Consider the following 22,547-nt stretch of genomic DNA (forward strand, 5'->3'; position numbering starts at 1 on the left):
CCTGCTTCTTGTTTACAATGCCTGTTTTCACGTTCAGGTGACATTTGCATGGCACTGCTGTAGCCGGCATCATAAGATATTTACGTGTCAGATGCACTAAACATTTGTATGCCCCTTCATGCTTCAACCACCATTCCAGAGGACATGCTTCCATGCTGACGAAGGGTGCTGCTTGATAACGCTCCAAAGCAATGCAGACTGACAGATTCATTTTCATAACCTGAGTCAGATGCCACCAACAGAAGGTTGAATTTCTTTTTTGATAGTTTGGGTTCTGTAGTTTCTGCATCAGAGTGTTGCTCTTTTAAGACTTCGGACAGCATGTTTCACACCTCGTCCCTCCCAGATTTTGGAAGGCACTTCAGATCCTTAAACTTTGGGTCGAGTGTTGTAGCTGTCTTTAGAAATCTCACATTGGTACCTTTGTGTTTTGTCAAATCTGCAGTGAAAATGTTCTTAAAATCAAACGTGTGCTGGGTCATCATCCGAGACAGCCATAACATGAAACATATGGCAGAATGTGGGTAAAACCAAAGAGCAGGAGATAAAAATTCTCCCCCAAAGAGTTCAGTCACAAATTTAATTAATACATTATTTTTTTAATGAGCGTCATCAGCATGGAAGCATGTCCTCTGGAATGGTGACCAAAGCATGGAGGGGCATATGAATGTTTAGCATATCTGACACGTAAATACCTTACACCGCTGGCTACAACAGTGCCATGTGAACACCTCTCACTTTCAGGCAACGTTCTAAATAAGAAACAAGCAGCATTATCGCCCATAAATGTAAACAAACTTGTTCGTCTTCGTAATTGGCTGTACAAGAAATAGGACTGAATGGACTTGTAGGCTCTAAGTTTTACATTGTTTTGTTTTTGAGTGTAGTTATGTAAAACAAGGTTACTTACCAGTAACTGTTGTTCTTCGAGATGTGTTGCTCATATCCATTCCAATTTAGGTGTGTGCGCGCCCCGTGCACAGATTCCCGGAACCTTTTTCCCTAGCAAGTCCCGCAGGGCCAGCTCAGGCGCCCCCTGGAGTGCCGCGCTCATGTCGCGGTATAAAGGGCACTGCTGGCCCCGCGGGCCCCCAGTTCCTTCTTTCCGACTCTGACAGTTGCTGGAACTTCTGCCACTTTCCATTGCAAGCAGCAGTCCCTAGCTATTTGCATTGATTAGAAGATTAGAAGATCAGTTGTTTAGAAGAACTATTGTTATTCAAAGACAAGGACAGTTAGTTGAAGCCACTGACTTTGTGTTCAAGGGCCCTTAGGGGCTTTTGACCGGAGCCATGCCTGGCTCCGCGGGCTTCAAGAGCTGTTCCCTCTGTGCGAAGCAGTTTCCTGTCATTGACCCCCATGATCGCTGCCTCCGTTGCCTCGGAGAGCAGCATCAACGAGAGAAATGCAGGATCTGCAAGTCCTTTAAGCCCCGCACCCAAAAAGAACGGGATGCGAGGCTGAAGTCACTTCTCATGGAAGCTGCGCCTGAGCTGGCCCTGCGGGGCTTGCTAGGGAAAAAGGTTCCGGGAATCTGTGCACAGGGCGCGCGCACACCTAAATTGGAATGCATATGAGCAATCACTCGAAGAGAGAACAAAAAGAATCTACATTTGTAAGTCGCACTTTCACAATAAAGAGACCGCACTACAGTAATTGTAGGAGGTGAATTGAAAAATACTACTTCTTTTGTTTATCTTTTGTACAGTGCAAATATTAGTGATAAAAAATAATATAAACTGAGCACTACACTTTGTATTCTGTGTTGTAACTGAAGTCAATATATTTGAAAATGTAGGAAAAGATACAAAAATATTTATAATAAATTTAAATTGGTATTCTATTACTGTTTAACAGTGCAATTAAAACAGCGCTTAATCATGATTAATTTTTTAAATTCAATTAACTCAAAACAAATTTATCACTTGAGTTAACTTCATTTGACAGCCCTAATTAGTATTCCTATTTTGGCTGAAAAGAGTTTGGGGCCTCAGATATAGTTTTGAATAAAGCACCTTCAAAAAAAGGTATTTAGAAATGCATGTGCATTACCAGCTGACATTTTGTTTCTTAATGTATGAGAATATAACCAGACGTCATGGTAATGGGTGCAGGTAAACAAACAACAATATCCACTGTCAAAATCACAAATGAAATACATTTCTCTCTCAATGGAAATTATGTAGTATTTTAGACTGTATAACATTAATTAACAGAAAGACAGGCATCTTGGTGAAATTCAAGGTTTTTAAACAGCTCAGCTTCTAGTTTCTATCTAGAAGCTGTATAAATTAGGAAAAAAGATTCACTAATTAGTTTAGCTCCTTTAAAATCTTATGGTCTGAAGACTCACGCTCATATTTGTAGATCAGCAAATTTTGACAAAAATAAATAATCATAACAAAGTTACATAACATGTAACTGGCATTCTTAGAGTACATTGTTTCTTCAGACCCACACTATGGAGTATGTGCCATAATGCTGCAAGATCTGGATCCATCTGGAAAGCAATGACTGTTGAGATTGCACACAACCCCTCATGTGGATCAAAATGTTTAATTCTAGATTATGAAAAGAGCCACGGCTTTAATCATCCTTTATGCTGTGTCAGGTAATGACTCCAAGCAAGAGGGTAGGGAAGGGTGGGAATAGCTCTGCAGAGGCACTATATCTCTGAGAACTCCTGTAATAAGCAAGTAACCTTCCTTACTCCATCAATAATTGCCTCTGGAAAGCCCTACTCTTTCGAGAACAATCATCAGTAATAATCCTTTGCAGGAGAAATGGTCAGGATTCGGACTGAAGATCTTACCAAAAGACACAAAGTCCAGCAGTGCCCAGCAGACCAGGGCACTTGCTGAGGCACTGCTTGCAGACTGATTACCTAGACTACAATTGATTCTTTAGATCAGTGCCTCAAATGAGGCTTCAGACCCTGGTCTGCATTTGGCTGCAAAAGATTTATTCTGAAGCAGACATGTGGACTGATGTATTTGCAAGGGTCCATGAGAACTAAGAACCTCAGAAATGACTTGATTTGCCATGAAGTTGTATCCTTAAAAGCAATGTTTATTTGAATGTCAATGAACTTTTCTTGTGGTAGAAAAACAGTTAATACTGTGCCTGTAGAGTTTCTACCACAGAAGCCAATCTCTACATGGAAGTGAAGGTAGCCTTCTAGTTTATATCAAGTCCTAGATTCCCTGAGTAGGAAGAAAATAATATGCAGAGAAGAAGAGATTCCTTGTAGAGATTGGGCCTTGAGAAGCTAGCTATCCAAATGTGGGTAAATATAACATCATGATGTTTTAGGTGGGCTACCTCAACTGCCAAATATCTGGTGAAAATTCAAGGAATAGCATCTAAACCAAATGGGAGCACCTTGCTCTAAGTGTTGATAACACACGACCTGTGATAATCCCTATGCACAATCCTGTTAGAGACACAGAAGCAGGAATTGGAAGAGAGCCTGGTTTGCTCAGATTCTGAGATGTCAGAGATGATTTCCCACGGCCTTAAACAAAAAGAGGGGCACACAGGTCACTGTCTCCGTGAGATCACTGTCAGAACGGATTAAGCACACAGATGCAAGGGAGTCAATAACGCCGAGAGAGCAAGGCTACTGACACTGGGACTGATGTAACCCTAGTGCTTGCCTGTTAGAGCCAACGACGCAGTTGGTGTCAACAGGTTTCCAGATCAGGTTTTATGGTTCTTATCAGACACTGGCTCAATCTACTAACTTGAGTTGTACAGATCTGAGCCACTTCTTATTAAGAACGAGAAGAGCAGGAATAAGAATTCTGTGTAAGACTTATAGACCCATATACTTTGACTTTTTTGGTGGTCTTAGATCAAAGTGCTTATTTAGAGTTTTTGAATGCTTCAGCATGAGGTACAATCCGATCCAGACTGTGTAAACTCCTGAACAGAACTTCAGCTGGAAAAGGTTGACTCAGTATTTATCCACTAGGTTTTCAAGGTCTCTATCAACAACATGAGATTGAGAGAACTCCTTGATGGGTTGAACCACAGCAGGGTAGAACTAGTGCATATTCAGCATCTCTTTAGGAAATACCCTTCTCACTAACCTCTGCTGGCATCCAGTGCGCTCAGCTGTCATGGACTACTGCCACATAATCACATTGTTTTTTAGATCTAGATATTTTAACTGAGTCTGTCAATGCAACAGATCAACTTTTAACTGGGCCACTGAGCAGATATGGATGCTTTCAGAACCATGCAATAGAATGTACAAATAGCTTGGAAACATACCTCAGCACAAATCTAATTAGCTTTAATCAATACTGCCAATCATTTATAAAAAGAGAGTTTAAATACTTCTAATTTTTGTCTTAAAACTACAGCTAGCATATAAACTAGATAAAGAGATAAAAGAGACAATGGACTGGTACTGCAATGTAAATTAATCAAATATTTGTTCAGAAACTTGCAGTTATGATGGTAGAAAAGGAACTGAGGGCATTCGTGGGAGGAGTCCTTTATATGAATTTTAATTATGATCCTCAGAAGTGTATGCTGCACACAGCCCCCGTGGTCACTTACTTCCAATAAGGAGTGCACTACCAAGACATTTCCATCTTAAAATTTGACAACATTAAAGTTTTTCTTTGTCAATTTCTTTTATACTTGAAGTCATTGTAAATTAATTTGTAAACAAAAATTCAATCACTATTATTTCTCAACTTATCCTGTTCACATACATTTTACCCCTCAGCAGTATAAACTCAGTTTTGTGAAACACACTGACCTAATTTTTAACATTTACCTACTTTTAAGGCCTGATCCTAAGTTTGATTAGGTAAATGGGAGTCTTTCCAATGGGCTTTGGGTCTAGACCTTAATGTACAGTATGTAAACAGTAACAGATCATTATTTCAATATGGCTTTGCAGCCAGCTGGTGATTCTATGGCAGAAACAGTAGCTCAGGGAACTTAAATCCTGCAAGGAAAAAAAAAATCCACTCTCCACTGATGAACAGGAAAGCTTTGTCTGATGAGTGACATGGCCTACATATTCATAGCCCATACAGATGTGAAGAAAACCTTCTAAGTGTAATTTGAGTGTAAGCCAATCTTGTCTTCCTAAGTCTGAAGGCAGACACCTTCTGGCATCTCTGCATTGCTTTGCCAAATAACAGCAGAGTTAATTTAACATCACGCTAGTCAGTTTCATTGTTGCTCCTTAGGACAGTGAAAGTATATCATACCTCCACAGCAATGGATGTGATAAAAATGGCTAGGTACAGTCCAACAGAACAATACTGCATTGTGTCAGTTTCATTCTCCTGCTTGGGAAAGCTACAAGTAGCAGAAGAGATACTAAAGTTATTCACAGTGGGAGAAGTCAAAAAACAGAGGCTAGGGCCTGGTCTACACTACAAACTTAGGTAGATGGAAGCCGCCTTACATCGACCTAATAAAGTATGTGTTTACACTACCAGGTCCCCTCTGATGACCTAACTTACCTGGAAGGTCCACTTAGTTACTTCACAGTCATGAGAGGCATAGTGATTAAATTGATATTGATGGGTCAAAAGAGAGTCAATATAGATGCAGCATTGCCTAAATCAACTAAATTGTCCTCCAGGAGGTGTCCACAATGCTCCATTATGACCGCTCTAGAGATTGTTTTGAACTCTGCTGCACAGTAGCCAGGTACACAGGAAACAGCCCCATCCGTTAAAGCCCTGGGAACTTTTGAATTCCCATCTCCTGTTTGATCAGCATGGAGAGCTCGCCAGCGCAGCTGATCATGGCGACTCAAAGCCCCAGACACGATCCAGCCTGGAGTACAAAGGAGGTGGCAGATCTTATTGGTCTGTGGGGAGAAAAGTCTGTGCAGGCACAGCTCCGATCCAGCCAAAGAAATGTAGACATCTACGAAAAGATCATGTGCAGCATGGTGGAGAAGGGCTACACCAGGGGGACACAGCTGTGCCGTGTGAAAATCAAAGAACTTCAGCAGGGATACCAGAAGACAAGGGAGGCAAACAGACATGCCACTTCTACAATGAGCGGCAGGCAATTCTTGGCAGCGACCCCACAACTACCCCCAAATGTAACAGGGATACTTCCCAGGAGTCTGAGTCCTGGGCCACCTCTGGCAACAATGAGGAGGACATTCTGGATGAGGAAGAGGAGGAAAAGGAGGAAGAGAATGGGAGTCTTAACACTGGTCCATGGTCTCAAAACAATGTCTGTGTTGCTGGGGGAGGAGGGCACACTGTTCACCTGCCTACCTGTGCTCTTGATGCAGGTTACCCACGAATTGCAGCAGAAGTCCTGTCACCCATGCCACTGGGCCATACTCACTATGGCTGGAACAGCAAACCACTTCATTGACTAGCTAGGGATTCTGATTATGTTCTGATCTGCACTTGAGTGTAACAAGGGGAGTGTTTTTTTTAAATAGCAACCTTGAACTAGACTCAGGGTATGAACTGACAATGGTTGCCTTGTGTTTTGTATGCCTTAGAGTGGAAAGCTTGACCTTCAGCACGTCCTCCACACTGGTGGAGAGGCTTTCACAGATTAGGAGGAGGTAAGGAAAACACGTGATGACATATTCAGCGAGATAATGAACACCTCTGGGACAGCTGACACGGAGCTAAGAGTTTGGAGAATTTCATTGTCTGAAAAACTGGACATGGAAAGCAGGAGAGCAGCTCAGGACCATAAGAGTGCCACACAGGATGAGATGCTGCAAATTATGAAAGACCAATCAGACATGAAGTTTGGCTGAACTTCAACAAAAACAGCTTGAAGCTAGACTCCCTCTCCAGCCCCTGCAGAACGGCCTGCAAGCATCATCCTGTTCTCAATCCCCCTCTCCAAAACGTTCCTGGAGGCGGGGGTGGAGGGGAAGGTGCAATATCCCTTCCACTCAACACTGTGGGAGGGTAATAAGAATAAATGGAGCCATTCAAAGCCCTCTGATGGGCAAGACTTCCGTGTTTTCACAGACAAGATGCATTTTTTTCTCCTCTCCTAGTTTTATCACACTGCCCAACGTAAAGTTTTTTTCCTGTTCTTTCAGAGTCTTTATGTTTGTGCAATAAAAGTCTATGTTTCATGAATGAAATACACTTTTATTTATTCCAATCATGGGAATTGGGAAGAAGGGGAGGTACAGGAAAACTGATGCAATAGAGGGGAAGGGATGGGAAAGCACAACGCAGATTCCCACTGCTGCAGAAACTTCTCTCCCTTTGCCTCACAGACATTATGGGGCGCAGAGCAGGCAGTGATAACAATGGGGATATTGTTTCACTGAGATCTAATCTAGTAAGCGAATTGCACCAGCAACCCTTTAAATGTCCAAAGGCACATTCCACCACCATTCTGCACTTCCTCAGCCTTTTGCTGAAGTGCTCCTTAATACTGTCCAGTGGCCAGTGTATGACTTCACGAGCCATGGGAGCAAGGCATAGGCTGAGTCTCCCAGGATCACTACTGGCATTTCAACATCATCAATGGTTATTTTGCAATCTGAAAAGGAAGTTTCTGATTGCAGCTTTCTGAACAGACCTATGTTCCCAAAGATGTTGCCTCATGCATCTTTCCTGACCATCCCACGTTGATGTGGGTGAAACGGCCCTTGTGATCCACCAGCGCTTGCAATGCCATTGAAAAGCATCCCTTTCGGTTCACTTACTCTTTGGCAAGGTGGCAAGATAGAGATTTGCGTGCCATCTATCGCCCCACCCCACTGTGGTAAAACCATCCATTATGTCCTGCAAGTTGCCCAGAGTCACTACCCTTCTTAACAAAAGTCGATTAATGGCCCTGCACACTTGGATCACAACAGCTCCCACACTGGATTTACCAACTCCGAATGGATTCCCCACTGCCTGGAAGCAGTCTGGCATTGCAAGCTTCCACAGAGCGATCACCACTCGTTTCTCCAATGTCAGATCAGGTCTCATTTTAGTGTTGCTGCACTTCAGAGCTGGGGAAAGCTCTGCACAAAATTCCTGGAAAGTGGCCTTCCGCATTTGAAAGTTCTGCAGCCATTGCTTGCCATCCAATAGCTGCATAACAATGTGATCCCACCAGTCAGTGCTTGTTTCCTGGGACCAGAAACAGCACTCTAGTGTTCAGCTGCTGTGCGATAACCAGCAGCAACTGGGAATTGTTTCATTCTATGGCTTGCAGCAGGGCTTCTTGAATGACATCACAATGTTCCGCATGGCAGCACCTGTCTCAGTTCTGGAAATACTGCAGGATAAAGGTGTGAGGTGTTTGTAATGCTCACAAGAAGAGTGAACAGCTGAGCAGGACCATGCTTCCTGGGCTATGGTGTACATGCAGTTAATCCAGACTTTTGAAAAAAGGCACAAAAAAGTATGGATTGTTTGTCGTTGATATCAGGGCAGGGAGGGAGGAAGGGAGCAGCATTGTGATAGGCTGAAGCCATGTTCCCATTACTCCCTGCGACAATGTTTTGGTCCCATGAGGCTTTGCAAACCTTTCCCAAATCCCCCCGTGGCTAGTTGCATTGTGTGATAGTTACCCATGGTGCACTGCTCTGTGCATCCATACACATGATGCTAGGGAGGACACACTCCACTAACACAATGAGCGTGGTGTGGACATGCACTTAATTACTGTGGCGACTGGATGTTGACTTAAATTAAGTCTACTTAACTTTGTAGTGTAGACATGCCCTAGGAGAGACTGGTATAATAGCAGAGATCTCTTCCTATCACCACTCCACTGCCAAAAGGTTGTGGACTGGGAAGAAAACAGAAAGCGCCTTCTCCATCCCAGTAACTATAGAGTGCAAATTTGTAAGACATCTACTAGCCAAATGCTGATATAAAAAAATAAGACACCAAAAAGGATCAAGGAATATCATCATCTTTCACTGTCCTAGCACCAAGGAATGGAAAGAAGGTGGAGGGTCTCACCAGGGTATTGCCCTGGTCTTTGTTAGGAAGAGCCCACTCACCCTTATCCCATACTGCTTCTTTCCCTCCTTCGTATTTCACATTAACCTCTGACTAGCAGTTTCAATTCTCCAGCTACTGTAAACTACCAGTAAACTACTGGTAAATTATTCAAGCTCTGAAGATACAGAATTATGTACTCAATATCACCGGTATTGGTAGCACTGTAGATTACAACAAAATTTGCCACACAATTCCCTCACAACTCTCACCAAAACTGGCCCTCAAGTGTAATAGAATTCTAGGGGTCCTGAATGTAAGCAAACAAGTGTAGAAAGTATATCTCCTAAGTGAGTAAACATTTGAATAGGCAAGTAGGTAAATCCTGAATAGGAAAAGACTACTTTCACTTAATGAAAGCAGAAGTTAAAAAGCTCAAACAGTGGAAACCCCATTATCCAATCTAAGTGGGACCCTGGCCAGATCAGATAATCAAAAATCCAGATAAACTGGAGAATGGGCGATGGGACTCGGGTTGCCAGCCCAGTGCATGGCGGGACTTGGACTGCGGGGCTGACAGCCTGAGCCCCATCTACCAGGGGGGCTGACAGCCTGAGCCCCAACTGCTGTTAGCCCTGGTGGCAGGTGGTTCAGTTAATACACAGAGCCAGATAATGGAGGCTCAGATAACAAGGGTTCTACTGCAGATGTACACAGGTATGCCCACACATAATAGTACAGCACAGCACTGGTGTAGCCCATTTTATGGTGGCAGCTTCAAAACAATGGACAAATATACACTATTTTAGAAACTGCTAGGTTTACTTACAGTTTGAGATTTCTTCTTTTTCTTTTTTATTGACCGGAAAAAGCCTTGTTTTTCTCTCTCTTTGAGTTGCTCTGATTGACTGTTAACATTTTCAGGACTTTTCCTAAACATGAAAAAAATATATTGTAAGAGAAAAAAATCTTTGGATGTTTTGTTATCTTTGGATAATGCAGATTTTTTTTTAAACCAAAAGATATTCAAAGTGTTTTATTACTTTATGGCACGAGGATTAACATAAAACTAATGGATAAAGCATTTATAATTAAATGGATAGCTAAGAACACAGTGTTACAATAACACAGTTAACCAAAAACATCCAGTGAGGTATTTTAGGCAAAAGATCATCTTGCATGTTTGTCTAATTTTTCACTTGGGATTTTATATTTAAACCAAAAATATCACACGGAAAATATTATAGAAAAATTAAAATCATATCTGATAAAATGTACAAACAACTATAGGAGATAAAATCATAGTTTTAATTCATCTATCATTTGTCTGAGGGACAGAAGAATTGTAAAAATCATGAGATTGAAATGAAAGATTGTCTATGAAAATTCATGAGCTTTGCTGACATGGCTCCAAATTTATCATCATGGAAGCTACGGAGATCTATTGTTGTTCACTTCAAATTAACTCCTTTTAAACCTTTCTTATGAATAGGTCTCTCTCTGGATTAAGTGATGATGCTGGCAAATGGAGACAGCCCCGGAAAAGTTGAATAATTGCAAACACTGAATTTTAAATTTCCCTAATTTATCTTTAGTTTTCGGCAGGCTGCCAAAAACTCTGTGATCCAGAGTTGATGAGCAACAAATTACTTTAAATTTAAGGAAAACAACTATAAATGTTATTTATCATATGGATGAAAAGGTTAGTATACACCCCATGCTCAAAGTATGTTCATTATATCAAAAGTTAAGCTGAATTTCTTGATCGTATATATTTACTATATGAAAGCAAAGTCAGCTGGGAATCCAAATACCAACGTATGAGATGTCTATAGGCGATAAATTGCAATCGCTGAATAAAACATTTTTTTTTTTTTGAAGAAGGTGTGGTGAGTTTGTGATGTGTTGAAAGAAAGGAGAAGTGGAGATCTGCATGATTTATGTTTGTGGAACGTATATCTACACTAAAAAAACCTTCCAGAATGCTTCTTCAAGATTTCAGCAATATGCTTTCACTAGAAAATTACAAAGCTATACTTAGCTTCCATGAAAAGTATAGTATTTAATGACTAGATTCTTATACAAATTTAAAAGTAATCAAATTATTAGGGATTATCAATTCCATCTAGCCTTTTGGATTTGGTAATACTGCACAACTGCAGGAAGGCTTCTAATTATTCACTGATTTAATACAGCATGGAGGAAATCCAAGAGTAAAAACTGCTGACAGCTTTACGGATGCCTTCCATTCAGAGAGCTGATTTAACACTGACAAAACACACACACGGTTATTGACAAAAAAAGTATGTGGTTTGAGATTGTTTCATGTCCCCTAACTTGCAAGGCTGAATCCTAAAAGTACAGAGCCCAAGTCATTGGGCTGTGCACTGAATGCAACAGAGTCCTCAGCCTCACCCGGTAGTATCCAGTATGCATCTACTACTATTAGAGAGCTGGGGAGGGACAGAACAGGACAGGTTGCTGCTTGCCATTCCTCAAAATGAGGGAGTTAAACAACAAAACTGACCCAATGTAAATTGCAAATCCAGCAAGCGTTTCTATACCACTCCCCTCACCCATATACAAATCCCATCTGTGTTGCCACAGAGATTGGCCCTATGACACATAGGGTAATGCAGAATTTCCTGGCCTGCCTTTTTTGCTTCCAAGTCTCATGTAAAGAAGAGTCACTGTCTATTTAAGGTGACCGTATCTTCAAAATAAAAAACTTGAGACACTTTTCTGCATCATTTTTTTCAGGGTAATGAAATATTCAAGTGCTCTATGTTCTGGCTCCTTTCTTTGCTTCTCTGCATCTGGGTCAGAAAATGTCTGCCTGTAGCAGCAGAGAAGACAGGAGGGAGATGGAGCTCTGTTCTTCACCTCCCTCTCCATGATTATGTCAATCCTAAAGAGGAGGGACGTGCTGGACACACTGACTGCTAGGTACCCCTCTGCTCACTCCCAAAACCCTACTTGCTCAAGAAGCCAGTGGAGTGGCTTTACACTGATTAGACTCATACTCATATTGCACATGATGTTGTTTGACAAACTTTGGCTTTGACCAACGGTTGACAAAACACGTGCTTATTATGTGATGAGAGTGAAATAAGGAGGTACAAACTTGTAGCATTAGAGCAGAAAGTCTCAAAACAAAGATTTTGCACTGATTTTAAAAAAAAAGAACATTATGACTGATGACATGAACTCCAGGACATTTCAAGCATCCCAAAAGTAGTTATTTAGACACTGGTCAACATAAGAAAAAACAGGATTCTCCTGGTAAAAGTGGGATGTATAATCACTCAGTGTTATCATCTCTTCCAAGTTTATGGTAAATCTTGTGATATTTGGTGAGATTTTTTTTAAACCCCAGCTCCTGGAGACAAGAAATTACGTGAGAATCTCAGCTTTTATTTTTTTAAAAAGTAATTTTCTAGCCTTCATGGTTGCAGAGAAATATCAAATAACGTGACCTGCGTGCACTAGCAGCTCAGAAACCAGAAGGCAAATAAAAACAACCCAATTTTAATTTTTTTAAAAACAATAAACCTCATGAATTTTAAGCCTGTCTCACAATTTTTGAATGCTTAGGTTTGGCAACACCCTTATGCATTTTGGCTTCACAGAAGAGATGGATGTGGGAACAAAAATTTAAAATTGAATAAACAGAGTCAAACTCTACTGCTCTCATGCAAGGAGGCAGCTGTCTTGTACAGGTGCAGTGAGCTGGAGTGGAGGTGGTGCAGCAAGCAAGCAATCATGTACCAACAGGCCAGCATCCAGCTTTCACAGTAGGTGGAGGTCTAGCTAATGTGCTCAGTAATATTTCACAGCTCTGAAGGCATTGCTGCATGCATATTGCCATTAACAGCGGCTGCTAGGGGGACCACACAGTATTCCTTTTTGGAAGCAACTGCTGTAAGCTTATTTTCTCAGTCCCCTGATCCATATTGCCCTCATCAGGCAGGTGGCTCAATGACCTTTCGTTCAGCCAGAACCACGCACCTCTCCAGACAGATGGTATGTTGACACTGCATTTTAGAACCCATACCAATGGGCCTCAAAGCTCATGGGGCTCACACTATGGTGTTAAAAACAGCAGTTTAAATGTTGTGGCTTGGGCTGGAGTTCAGCTCTGAAGCCCATCACCCTCCCTGGGCATCATCCCTGGGTGTGTTACCTACACAACTGTTATTAGTGCCATAGCGTGAGTCCTGCGAGCCTGAGTTTGCAGACCTGGGTTCTGAGATTGCTGCCCTGGGTTTTAAAGCACAGTGTAGACATACCCACTGTGTCTCACACTTTTGAGTCAGATTTTGTCCTAATGGAAGAGATGTTTAAAATCTTTATGAAGCTTTCTTGAAAAGTGCTTACTACACGTTGCCAGTAATTAATTCTCAAAGTTAAACACTGACTTTTAGGTTAACATTTAAAAAAAATAAAAACCCAATAGTTATTGAGTTACTGTACATGAAGGAAAAACGTTGTCTGAAACTAGCAAACTATTTTAAATACTCAATTCTTTTAAGAGCAGGATTTCTTTTACTTTTTAAATTTTTATATTAAACCCTTGTCCTTCAAGATCTAAGGTAGAAATTTTGCATATAAGGCTAAAATAACAGCAAATTTTTTACTGCCAAGTTATAATCACTTGAAAAAGGGGCTTCCTAGTTGAAAAGAAGACACAGTCTTATCTATAGTGGCTCCACCAGGTGTCACTATAAGAAATACAGGAAATGCAATAAGAATAAGACAGCACTTGGCCTCAATACGGAAATAATTTATTACGAAAACAGAAATTGCACCACTTTGTGCAATTGATCTTTAAACTTCTAAAAGTGGCTGGACAAGAATTCCCCAAACTGGTATTGTGTATGCTTCACTAGGTTTATTTCCAAGACAGAATCCACAGGATTTTGGAAAGCTACTGTAAATAATATAAAGGGTCCTTTCCTCTCTACCCAGGTGCATTTCTGGCTTTATTGTTTCCATTACAATGGGCAATGGAATAGGGCATGACAACATTCCAAATGATTATAGTTCAAAGATCAGTATTTATCTGAATTTAAATATGTTAATTGAGCACTACGGATTGATAACACATAAGGAAAAGATTAGCAAAATAAGACCCTTTCATGATTTTGACTACAAACAAAACTATGAATGACTGAGGAAGGGGAAGGCATGAAGTATTGATACTTAGAATGAGAAGTGAGGACTGCATGTACTAGTGTGGGGGATCAGACACTGGGGAGTAGATCAAAAGAAAAAAAGGCAAATACAGTAGGTGAAAATGGAGGTTACTGGAGCATATGCAAGAGATTTATGCAGGAAATATGAAAGTGAAATAATATATATTATCAGGAGATGTGAACAAGATCAAGCTATACAGAGTAGCTATAAAGCTATAAAGAACCAGATCTTCAGCTCAAGTAAATAGTTCCACTGAACTACAAATCTGCAGCTCCTTGCAATATTCTAGTCAAATTCCAGAAGTGTAAAGGAATTCTGGTCTTGAAAACTCATGGTATATGTCAACAAGCCTTTAGTACTCTGCAGATGTCAAGTTGGCAAAACTTCAGTCAACAGCTGTGAATTCTTTGAAGTCACAATAAGAAAAGTATGTATTCATTTTTGCAGAAAAGGAAGCATGCAATAAAACTTATGTGACCAGCCAATTGTCATATGGGCATATAAAAACGTTTACATCAACATAAGGCATCTCACTAACTGAAGTTCTCTACAAGCCCCCAAATATCTAATATGTGGCCATTTCAGAAACTTCCAACACACTGTGGGATAATTCAACACAACATATAGCCTGTAGTGAAGAAAGCTGTAGAACCAGTAGGGATAATTCAGGTCAACACTGGAGTGTTCTGGTACAGCTATGCAGGTAATCTTACAGTGCAGGCAGGAAATATGCATCTGGCTCAAGTCAAGGCTATTACTGTTATCTGCATTAGTTCTGTCAGAACTAAGTGAAAGAGGGCAAAACATCTATCCCCATAACTGGAGAAGGAAATGGAAAAACCCAAGAATTTAGAGGAACATAAAAGTGACTGTGGTAAATAGAAAAGTTCCTAATAGGATGAAAAACATGTTTTTGGTTCAAATCAGGTTGCCTAAATGTAGAGCTAATTTAAATACAAGTAAATCCTAATGACAACAGTATAATGTCTTCATTTTAAAGATGCAGGACAGTAAAGCTAGGGTGGACGAATGCATTTACGGACATGGGAACATGTGTGGCAGTTCAGTCTAAAACATTCACAAAATCATTGACATCAGAAAGAGGCAACAAAGAGAAATAAGATGAGTGAGAAGCAGTATCCTAGAGTAGTAGGAAGTTCAGGTGGATTACACATTCATTCATAACTTGAGTGTGTTTTCACATACCAATTATGTATGTCATTAGAACATTAAATATTTAGTTCATCATAAAAAGGATGTAATCAGAGTCATGATCCATTAAAATAGAGTTATTAACATTCTCATATGTAATTACAGAGTTTTCCCCACAAAAAAGATATTAAGTAGAGAAAAAGACTCTACATCAGTGAAGAATCTGATTAAGTTGCACTTACAGCAGAGAACGATTTTGAAATATCATTAAACCATTGCTAGGAATTCTCACAGAGAATCACGTGTGCCAGTACTTCAGAGTTCATCCATTATATAACAACTACATTTTCCATTAAAGATCGTACTAAAATCTTGCAAAAGCTGTAATGGAGTTTGAAGGACAGTTAGTTCACTAGTGAGAACCAACACCCTTTCTAATCATGTAAAGATAAGTCACAATCCTTTCTAAGAGCAATACTTATTTTTATTTGAGGTAAATTATTGTATTTGTACAAAGCAGTAGAAGGACAATATTTTAAAGGCTAAATAATTCTCATTGACTAAATTATGTTTTTTCCTTCATTGCAGAGCTATGCAAGTACTGCCAAATTATTGATGTGATTATAGATAATTAATTTCTCTGTTATATAAAGAAGTTAGATTATGCTTATGAGTAGGAATGAAGAAAGCAAGCACATAAAATACCTGACAAAGGTAACTGAGTATACAATTTCCCTCTAAACGTCTCTCTAAAAAATTTTTAAAACAATATACACACAGCAAACATAGACCATTTGTTATGTCCTCCTATAGAATGAATCCATTTCTTTCTGCAGTGTTAGCTACTGTAGTTTTTTGGTGTACGAGTAAAAGGAGAGAAGCAATCACCACATCTGGGCAATGACGATATTCTTCATAAATACAGTCCTAAATTATGTATGAAGACATGCATTTTGGACATTTTTTCCATTGGTCTGCCACTTGATACCACAAATGCCACACTACATACACACACACTTTTCCTCTCATCTTTAATCATATATTAAATATATTGGGTAATGGAAAAATCAGAGAAAAATACACAAATATATTAACATTTTTATTTTTTTTAAAAAGCATTTGCTGGCATAGCTTCATGAGATCCTTCCTGAAGATTCAGAAGGGGCAGAAATCATGCAATACTATTTCAGTGTGGGCAAAGGGAACAAATAAGGCTATCTGGATGCCAAATGCAACTACAGACAGCAAGGTGATTACATTAATTACTCTTTTAAGAGAAGCCTAATAAAGGCCGCTCTTTAGCAGTCTGTCTTTCCATGTTACCCTGTGTTTGTCTGTGTAAACAACTCACCATGGATCAAAGCTAGTTTGTCTTTTTGAGTGGTTTGTCACAGTGCCGCTGTCTGCTGGTAGTGCACTGACTCTGTTTGACACATTGTTTTCAAGGAATGTACCCTCTGGACGTGGAGATGGAACTGCGTGAAGAAATATAAATAATTAGAACCCATCAGAATGGCTCGTTGGCTCCAATGATCTTAAAATAGGTCTCTAGATGGTTACTGAAGACCGATGTTTCTTTTATTTTTAAAAATGCATGTCTAGCCCTCTTCCTTGCAGGAGTTGACTTTAAAAGCTAAACTGATTCCTTGGGAGGACTTGTTAATGGGAACAGGATATTTTCCCTCCACAATCAAAGTTAATCAAACAAATTGTTTGTCAAGGAGCTTATTTTAAAAAGTGGTGGCCCCCGCAGTTTGAATATTCAGCTAACACATTTTTGCCTAAATATAGTTTGGCCAGAACAGAGAATTGGAGATATTTAAAATTAAGTTTATTAGATCTAGCTATTAAGGTCTCCTGGTTCTCTTGCAATGGAAAAGGGGAGCATTGATGTGTCTGCAGAGTAGGATGGGCAGCAGAGAAGGATGGGCAGCAGAGAAAGAAAGGGGCAGCACATTGAAGGGAAATGGAGAAGGGAGGCAGTATAGTGGGGGCTTCCATCTCTCCTTGCTGACTAAGGAGATCACCCTTCCTCCACTAGTCTTAGTTGGGTTAACTGCCTCCTCTCCCTCACACACTCCAGAAACCTTAACAGGCCCATCAGTATCCTCCACAACACTTAACCACTCACTGAGATCCTTACTAGGGTTAGCAGATTCAGACATGTCCAGAAAGAATTATTGGCCAACTGATGAACCTAACTAGGATCAATGGGAGATTGATGACCGTATTTAGGTCTGTTAAATGGCTGACAATCCAATTCTAGCTCATCAGAGCTTCTTAAGGCTCATGGGGGTGGGACCTACCCACTAGTCTTAAGGTTCATGGGGGCCCCACACATCTCCTACTGCTTCCAAGACAGTGACTGGCTTCCTGCTTTAATTGTTCTCTCCGTCCTGATGAACTCTCCAAAGGGATGTTGCAAGTTCCTCAGGTAGAGCCCCACTCTTGTGTACCTCATAAAACACCAGATACATACCCGTGACCTGTCCAATTCTTAGTTATTTCTTTTTGGGTTAGATTTATATAAATGTGCTTTTCTTTTAAAAGAATGGATTTTGTTCTTTACTAAATTACAGAACAGATTTGAATCTAGGTCTCTAAAGATGAAAGGTTAGTATACAAATTTAATGTACCACCCAGTCTTTAATAATTAACGCTGTATATTATACAACACACATCAGTTAAAATGGACAAGAAGACATGTGCAAGGTATAGACTTGGAAAGAAAGTTTTCTGAACACAAACACAGCTCACTAAATATGTCCTTTTGTATATTACTAAAGGTGATCAGCTACCTTGGTAATTAGAATGGTATATAAAATCCTGATAAACTCCTTATTTTCACTGAGTTTATTTTTTCTCCAATACCCCATGTAATCAAATTGTCTCGTGCTCTGCAAAGTATTACACTATGTATGCCTTGTCAATCAGCAAAAAATACTAAATAGGTATGTACTGTAGTAAAAGAGATAAACCATAAGGGCTCTATGAATTTAGTACTGGCTTCATGTATTATTTTCCAGTCACCTTTTTTCTTGTTCTTGCATAGCTCAGAATATCCTTCTTAGTGCTATGATTCCACTGTATGTTAAAACATCAGTTACTTGTGCACAGCACATTGCAAAATTACCTCTGTAAAAGCTGCCAACTCTTCTGGGAATAGGGTCATTATACAGATGTCTATTTTCTTTAGTAGATGCTCCATCCTCTAGGTGTGGATCATGATACGTTCCACCCTAAGCCAAAGAACAAACATCTATTAAAAACAAAAGGATAACAGACTTGTACTATTCTTCTATGACATGTCACAGCATAAGCACAGTTCAACTTTTGTTTTATGAACTGTTGCTAAAATGAAACCCCACATTACACAATCAATAACTATTTGATTTTTTTTATTAAAAGACAAAGCTGGCACTAAAAATATTTGCCCCAGAGGTGTATTATTATATATTTGAAAGTGACTCAGACCTCAGACTTTTGCCGTGAATGAAATGAAGTTGAAACATCTCTGGAGGAATCTTTAACTGCAGGTCTTGTTAGATTTATCTCTGGTGGGATCTGATCATTCTGCCAATAGAAAATTTAGAAAAGCAAATAGGAAAAGCATGTGATTTGTGATATATGCAATATTATCTCATTCTCACTTATTATGTATGTTACAGTGGTACCTAGAGGTCCTGTTGTGCTAGGCACTGTACATAAAAACAGTAAGCAGCAGTCCTTGCCCCAAAGAGCTTACAATCTAAATAAACGTGACAAAAAGTGGAAGAAAAAGTATTGTTGTTTCTGTTCTTTAGATAGGGAAATGGGAAGAAGATGCCAGTTGAGGAAAGCACGTTAAGCACATGCTCAAATCCAGGTCTATTCAGGAAACCCCTCATGCATGTTCTTTGACTACACTGGGACTTAACCACACGACTAAAGTTAATCAGGTGATTGAAGGGCTTTCTAGAATAGGGCCCAGAGAGATTAAGTGATTTGTCCATTATCCCATAAGAAATCTGTGTGGGGAAAATAACTGAACCCAGATCTCTCAAGTCCCAGTCCAGTCCTTTAATTAACCACAAAAAGACATTTCTGACTAGGGATGGGTCTATTTCTTGTAGTTAGTTTTGAATTCATTGATCATTGTGGGTTCTAGAGATCACTAAAACATTATTGCATTCTGCTTAGTCCTGGACACCAGGTTAAAGTCTTAAATTGTCAAGAGCACATGAAAGGTAACAAAATTTTTGCTCAATCTCTGTCACATAAAACAAAGAAAACTTGCAAACCTAGAGTGATACAAACTAGATGTGTTTAAATGAAAAGAAATGCTTAGGGATTTTCAAGGCTTTTGGTGTCTTTACAAATTTGGAGAGGAATATAGGCAATCACCAAATATGTGTTTTGGTTGGTTAATTTTGATGGGGTAAGATTGCCACGCCACTCCACATATTGCTTTTCTAGAGGTTGTGTGACAACTTGCTGGGAGGAGGGAGTGAGAAGATGACAAGTGGTGCTGTTGCATGTCAACCAACCTCCAGTGATGGCTGTCATTCTCCAGAAGTGGATTAAGTCATATGCACTAGAAGCTCATGCTTAGAGTCCCAGGTTCTAGAGTCATGTGATTATACTAGAATATTAGCTTTCATCTAAAAAAAATCTCTGGCTGTTATGGTTGTGAAGAAAATATGAAAATGTGACCCAAGTGTAGCCAATGGAGTGATGTCTGTCTGAAATAACAGCTCTCAGACAGGTGAACTGATGAATGTATCTCAGTGGAGGTATTAACCCTAAGATCTGCTGTTGGGGTGGAGAGGAACTGACAAGACAACTTTAGCAGAAGACTGTGTATGAAGCGGGAGAGAAGAGTGCAGAGGGCTCTGCTCATCCACCCAAATCCCCAGCAGTTATATGTACTGGGGGGGCATCCTGCCTCTCCAAGGGAAAAAATGGGCCTTCTGCTGCCATTCCTGGTGCGGGAGAAGTGATCCCCCATGCTGCTGTCCCTACTTCTCCAAGCCCAGGACAGAGTCACAGTCTTGGGATGGGGCCACAGGGGAATCCTGTGTCATGACATGCCTAGACCCCCAATCGCCATAATTTGACCTTCTAAACACATGCTTGGACGCAGAAATTTACCACCAATTATTTCCTGATTTAAAAATATGTCCTATCAGACCCTGTGATGAGAAAGAACCTGATGACATCCCCACTGCCAGTGGGTCAGCTAGATCCTTAGCAACATTTAGGATGTGAATTTGAGATTTTTGCTATTGACTCCTCTCTCAGTTAATTTTCTTCCCCACCTCATTTTCCTCTGCCTATTGTGATACGGTGACCACCCCACACTCACCCTGTAGGTTTTAAGGCAGGCCAGATGGGTCAATTAACCCATTCAGCAGCTAATTAAGGAGGCTCAGCTAGCCAGGAATAGGCAGCGCCTATAAAGCCAGAAGCTGAAAGGAGAAGAGGCTGCTAGGAAAAGGCAGATACTCCCAGGGGAAAGGAAGTGGAGTGGAGATGGCAGTCACTCCCTGGGAAGAGGGAGGAAGCTTTGGGAACTGGTGGACCCAGGAAGTAAAGGGAAACCAGTGGTAGGAAGCAACTCAGGGATAGAGCAGTGGGGCCAAAGAGAAGGCCCAGACTGCTGAGCAGAGGATCCCTGGGCTGGAACCCAGAGAAGAGGGTGGGCTCGGGTTCCCCAACTAGCCACTGGGTGAGTGGCACCAAGGCAATGAGCAAGAGAACTGCCTAGGACTATTGAGGAGTTAAATGTCCCTCAGAAGGGGGAAATAAGGGCACTGCAGTTCCTGAGGCTGCGAGAGGAGCTGCAGGCGGACAGCAGAGACAGAGTGACGGTGTGCAAATTGCAGACAGGGGGGTGTCGGCCTTGAGCTAACCCCCGGAGTAACAGGAGGAGGCGCTAGTCCGGCTGTGAGTAGTGTGCTCCATGACACCTATTTCTTATTTTGCTATCTAATAAAAATCTGGTTTAGCGAGCCCAGATAAGTACACCCTTACAAAACTGCTGTGATCAGAAAGGCAAACTAAAAATCACACCTTAAACTACAGCCCAATTCTTCTAAAAGGCCTGATAAGGTTGCTTCTTATGTGATGTACCTGTGATATTTCAGCAGTTAAACTGCAAGTGAGAGTGACAGAAGATGAAATTTATCTTTCCTATTCTTTTGTTCTCTCTTATGTTCATCAAAACACAAAATCAAAAAACAAAAACACTGAAAAAATACCCAACCCAGAAGTGGACTTAAACAACAACCCAAAAGCTACTATATAAAACCTGACTGTTTTCCTCCCACCAAAGGATTTACTGACATCTAAAAGACAGTCAAGCAAGGATTTTTCCCTTTAAATAGACCTTGTACAACTAACGGGAAGAGGAAATTGCTAAAAGAAAAGAAGGAAAGAAGGGGGGAAGAGAAAAATCTAACAAAAATTGATAATATATAAAAGACATATTTGTGCTCAACTCAGCTTTTGAGAGCAATTCTTTTCATACAGAGCAGAGGCTTTCCTTTAACTAAAATACAATTAACCCCACCAATCCACTCCACAACAAAAACCCCTGAAAAAATAATTTTACAGAATAAAAAATGTCTATAAATTCTAACTAGTTTTGTCAACCCTGTGAAAACAAGTAATAGTTCAAGAGGTCTGAGAATTTACAGACTTCCTGATGTCCACTATTTTTGTTGCTTACGACTGAATTTTCTGACAATAATAGTTTACAAATCCGCTTTATCTAGATATTGTACCTCAACAGGGGGAGAGGGCGAGTTGAGAGCATAAAAGGTATTTAACTCTGACAATGGATCAATATTTTCAAACCTAGGCTCCTAAATCCCTATTTAAACACGTAAGTAAAAATTGCCAGATTTTCAAAAGATAATGGGCACCATTCACTTCTATTAGCTTCAGTGAGATTTATGAGTGTTCAGAATCTCAGAAAAATCAGGCCACTTTTATTCCTTTACACCTTTACTTTGCCTAAATAAGGATTTAGAAGCCTCATTTGAGATATTCAGGTCTGAAATTGTTAGCCTTAAGGGACAAAAGCATACCAAGCGAATTAGAAATTGTTAATTCTGACAGACATTCCTAACCAAACCAAAATGAATTAATGCAATAGAGATGGAGGGCATATTTTTCCTAACTAAAACCTGTGTTTGTCAACTGGTTGTCAAAAGATAAAAAATGATTTGATAATTACACTCAATTTCGCCACACAATATGAAATACCATTAAAATTACTTATTGAATTAACATTCACTACAATAA

General features: G+C 40.2%; 1 protein-coding gene across 4 annotated transcripts in view; it reads right to left on the bottom strand.

Moving 5' to 3' along the window:
- Positions 1-22,547, bottom strand: part of CDKL5 (cyclin dependent kinase like 5) — a 190,105-nt gene that overhangs the window by 11,235 nt on the left and 156,323 nt on the right. For 3 of the 4 annotated variants that reach the window (XM_067566076.1, XM_067566077.1, XM_067566075.1), the window contains 4 exons: positions 18,735-18,833; positions 18,394-18,499; positions 16,612-16,735; positions 9,742-9,844 (listed from right to left, as the gene is read on the bottom strand). In XM_067566076.1, the coding sequence (XP_067422177.1) occupies positions 9,742-9,844; positions 16,612-16,735; positions 18,394-18,499; positions 18,735-18,833 (432 nt within the window). Of the gene's footprint in view, positions 1-9,660; positions 9,845-16,611; positions 16,736-18,393; positions 18,500-18,734; positions 18,834-22,547 lie in introns of those variants that run through there. The other variant, XM_067566078.1, reaches the window with a different exon arrangement.

Source organism: Emydura macquarii, unplaced genomic scaffold (genome assembly GCF_026122565.2).
Source record: "Emydura macquarii macquarii isolate MOO-44397 ecotype Brisbane River unplaced genomic scaffold, CSIRO-AGI_Emac_v2 contig_2734, whole genome shotgun sequence".
NCBI lineage: Eukaryota > Metazoa > Chordata > Testudines > Chelidae > Emydura > Emydura macquarii.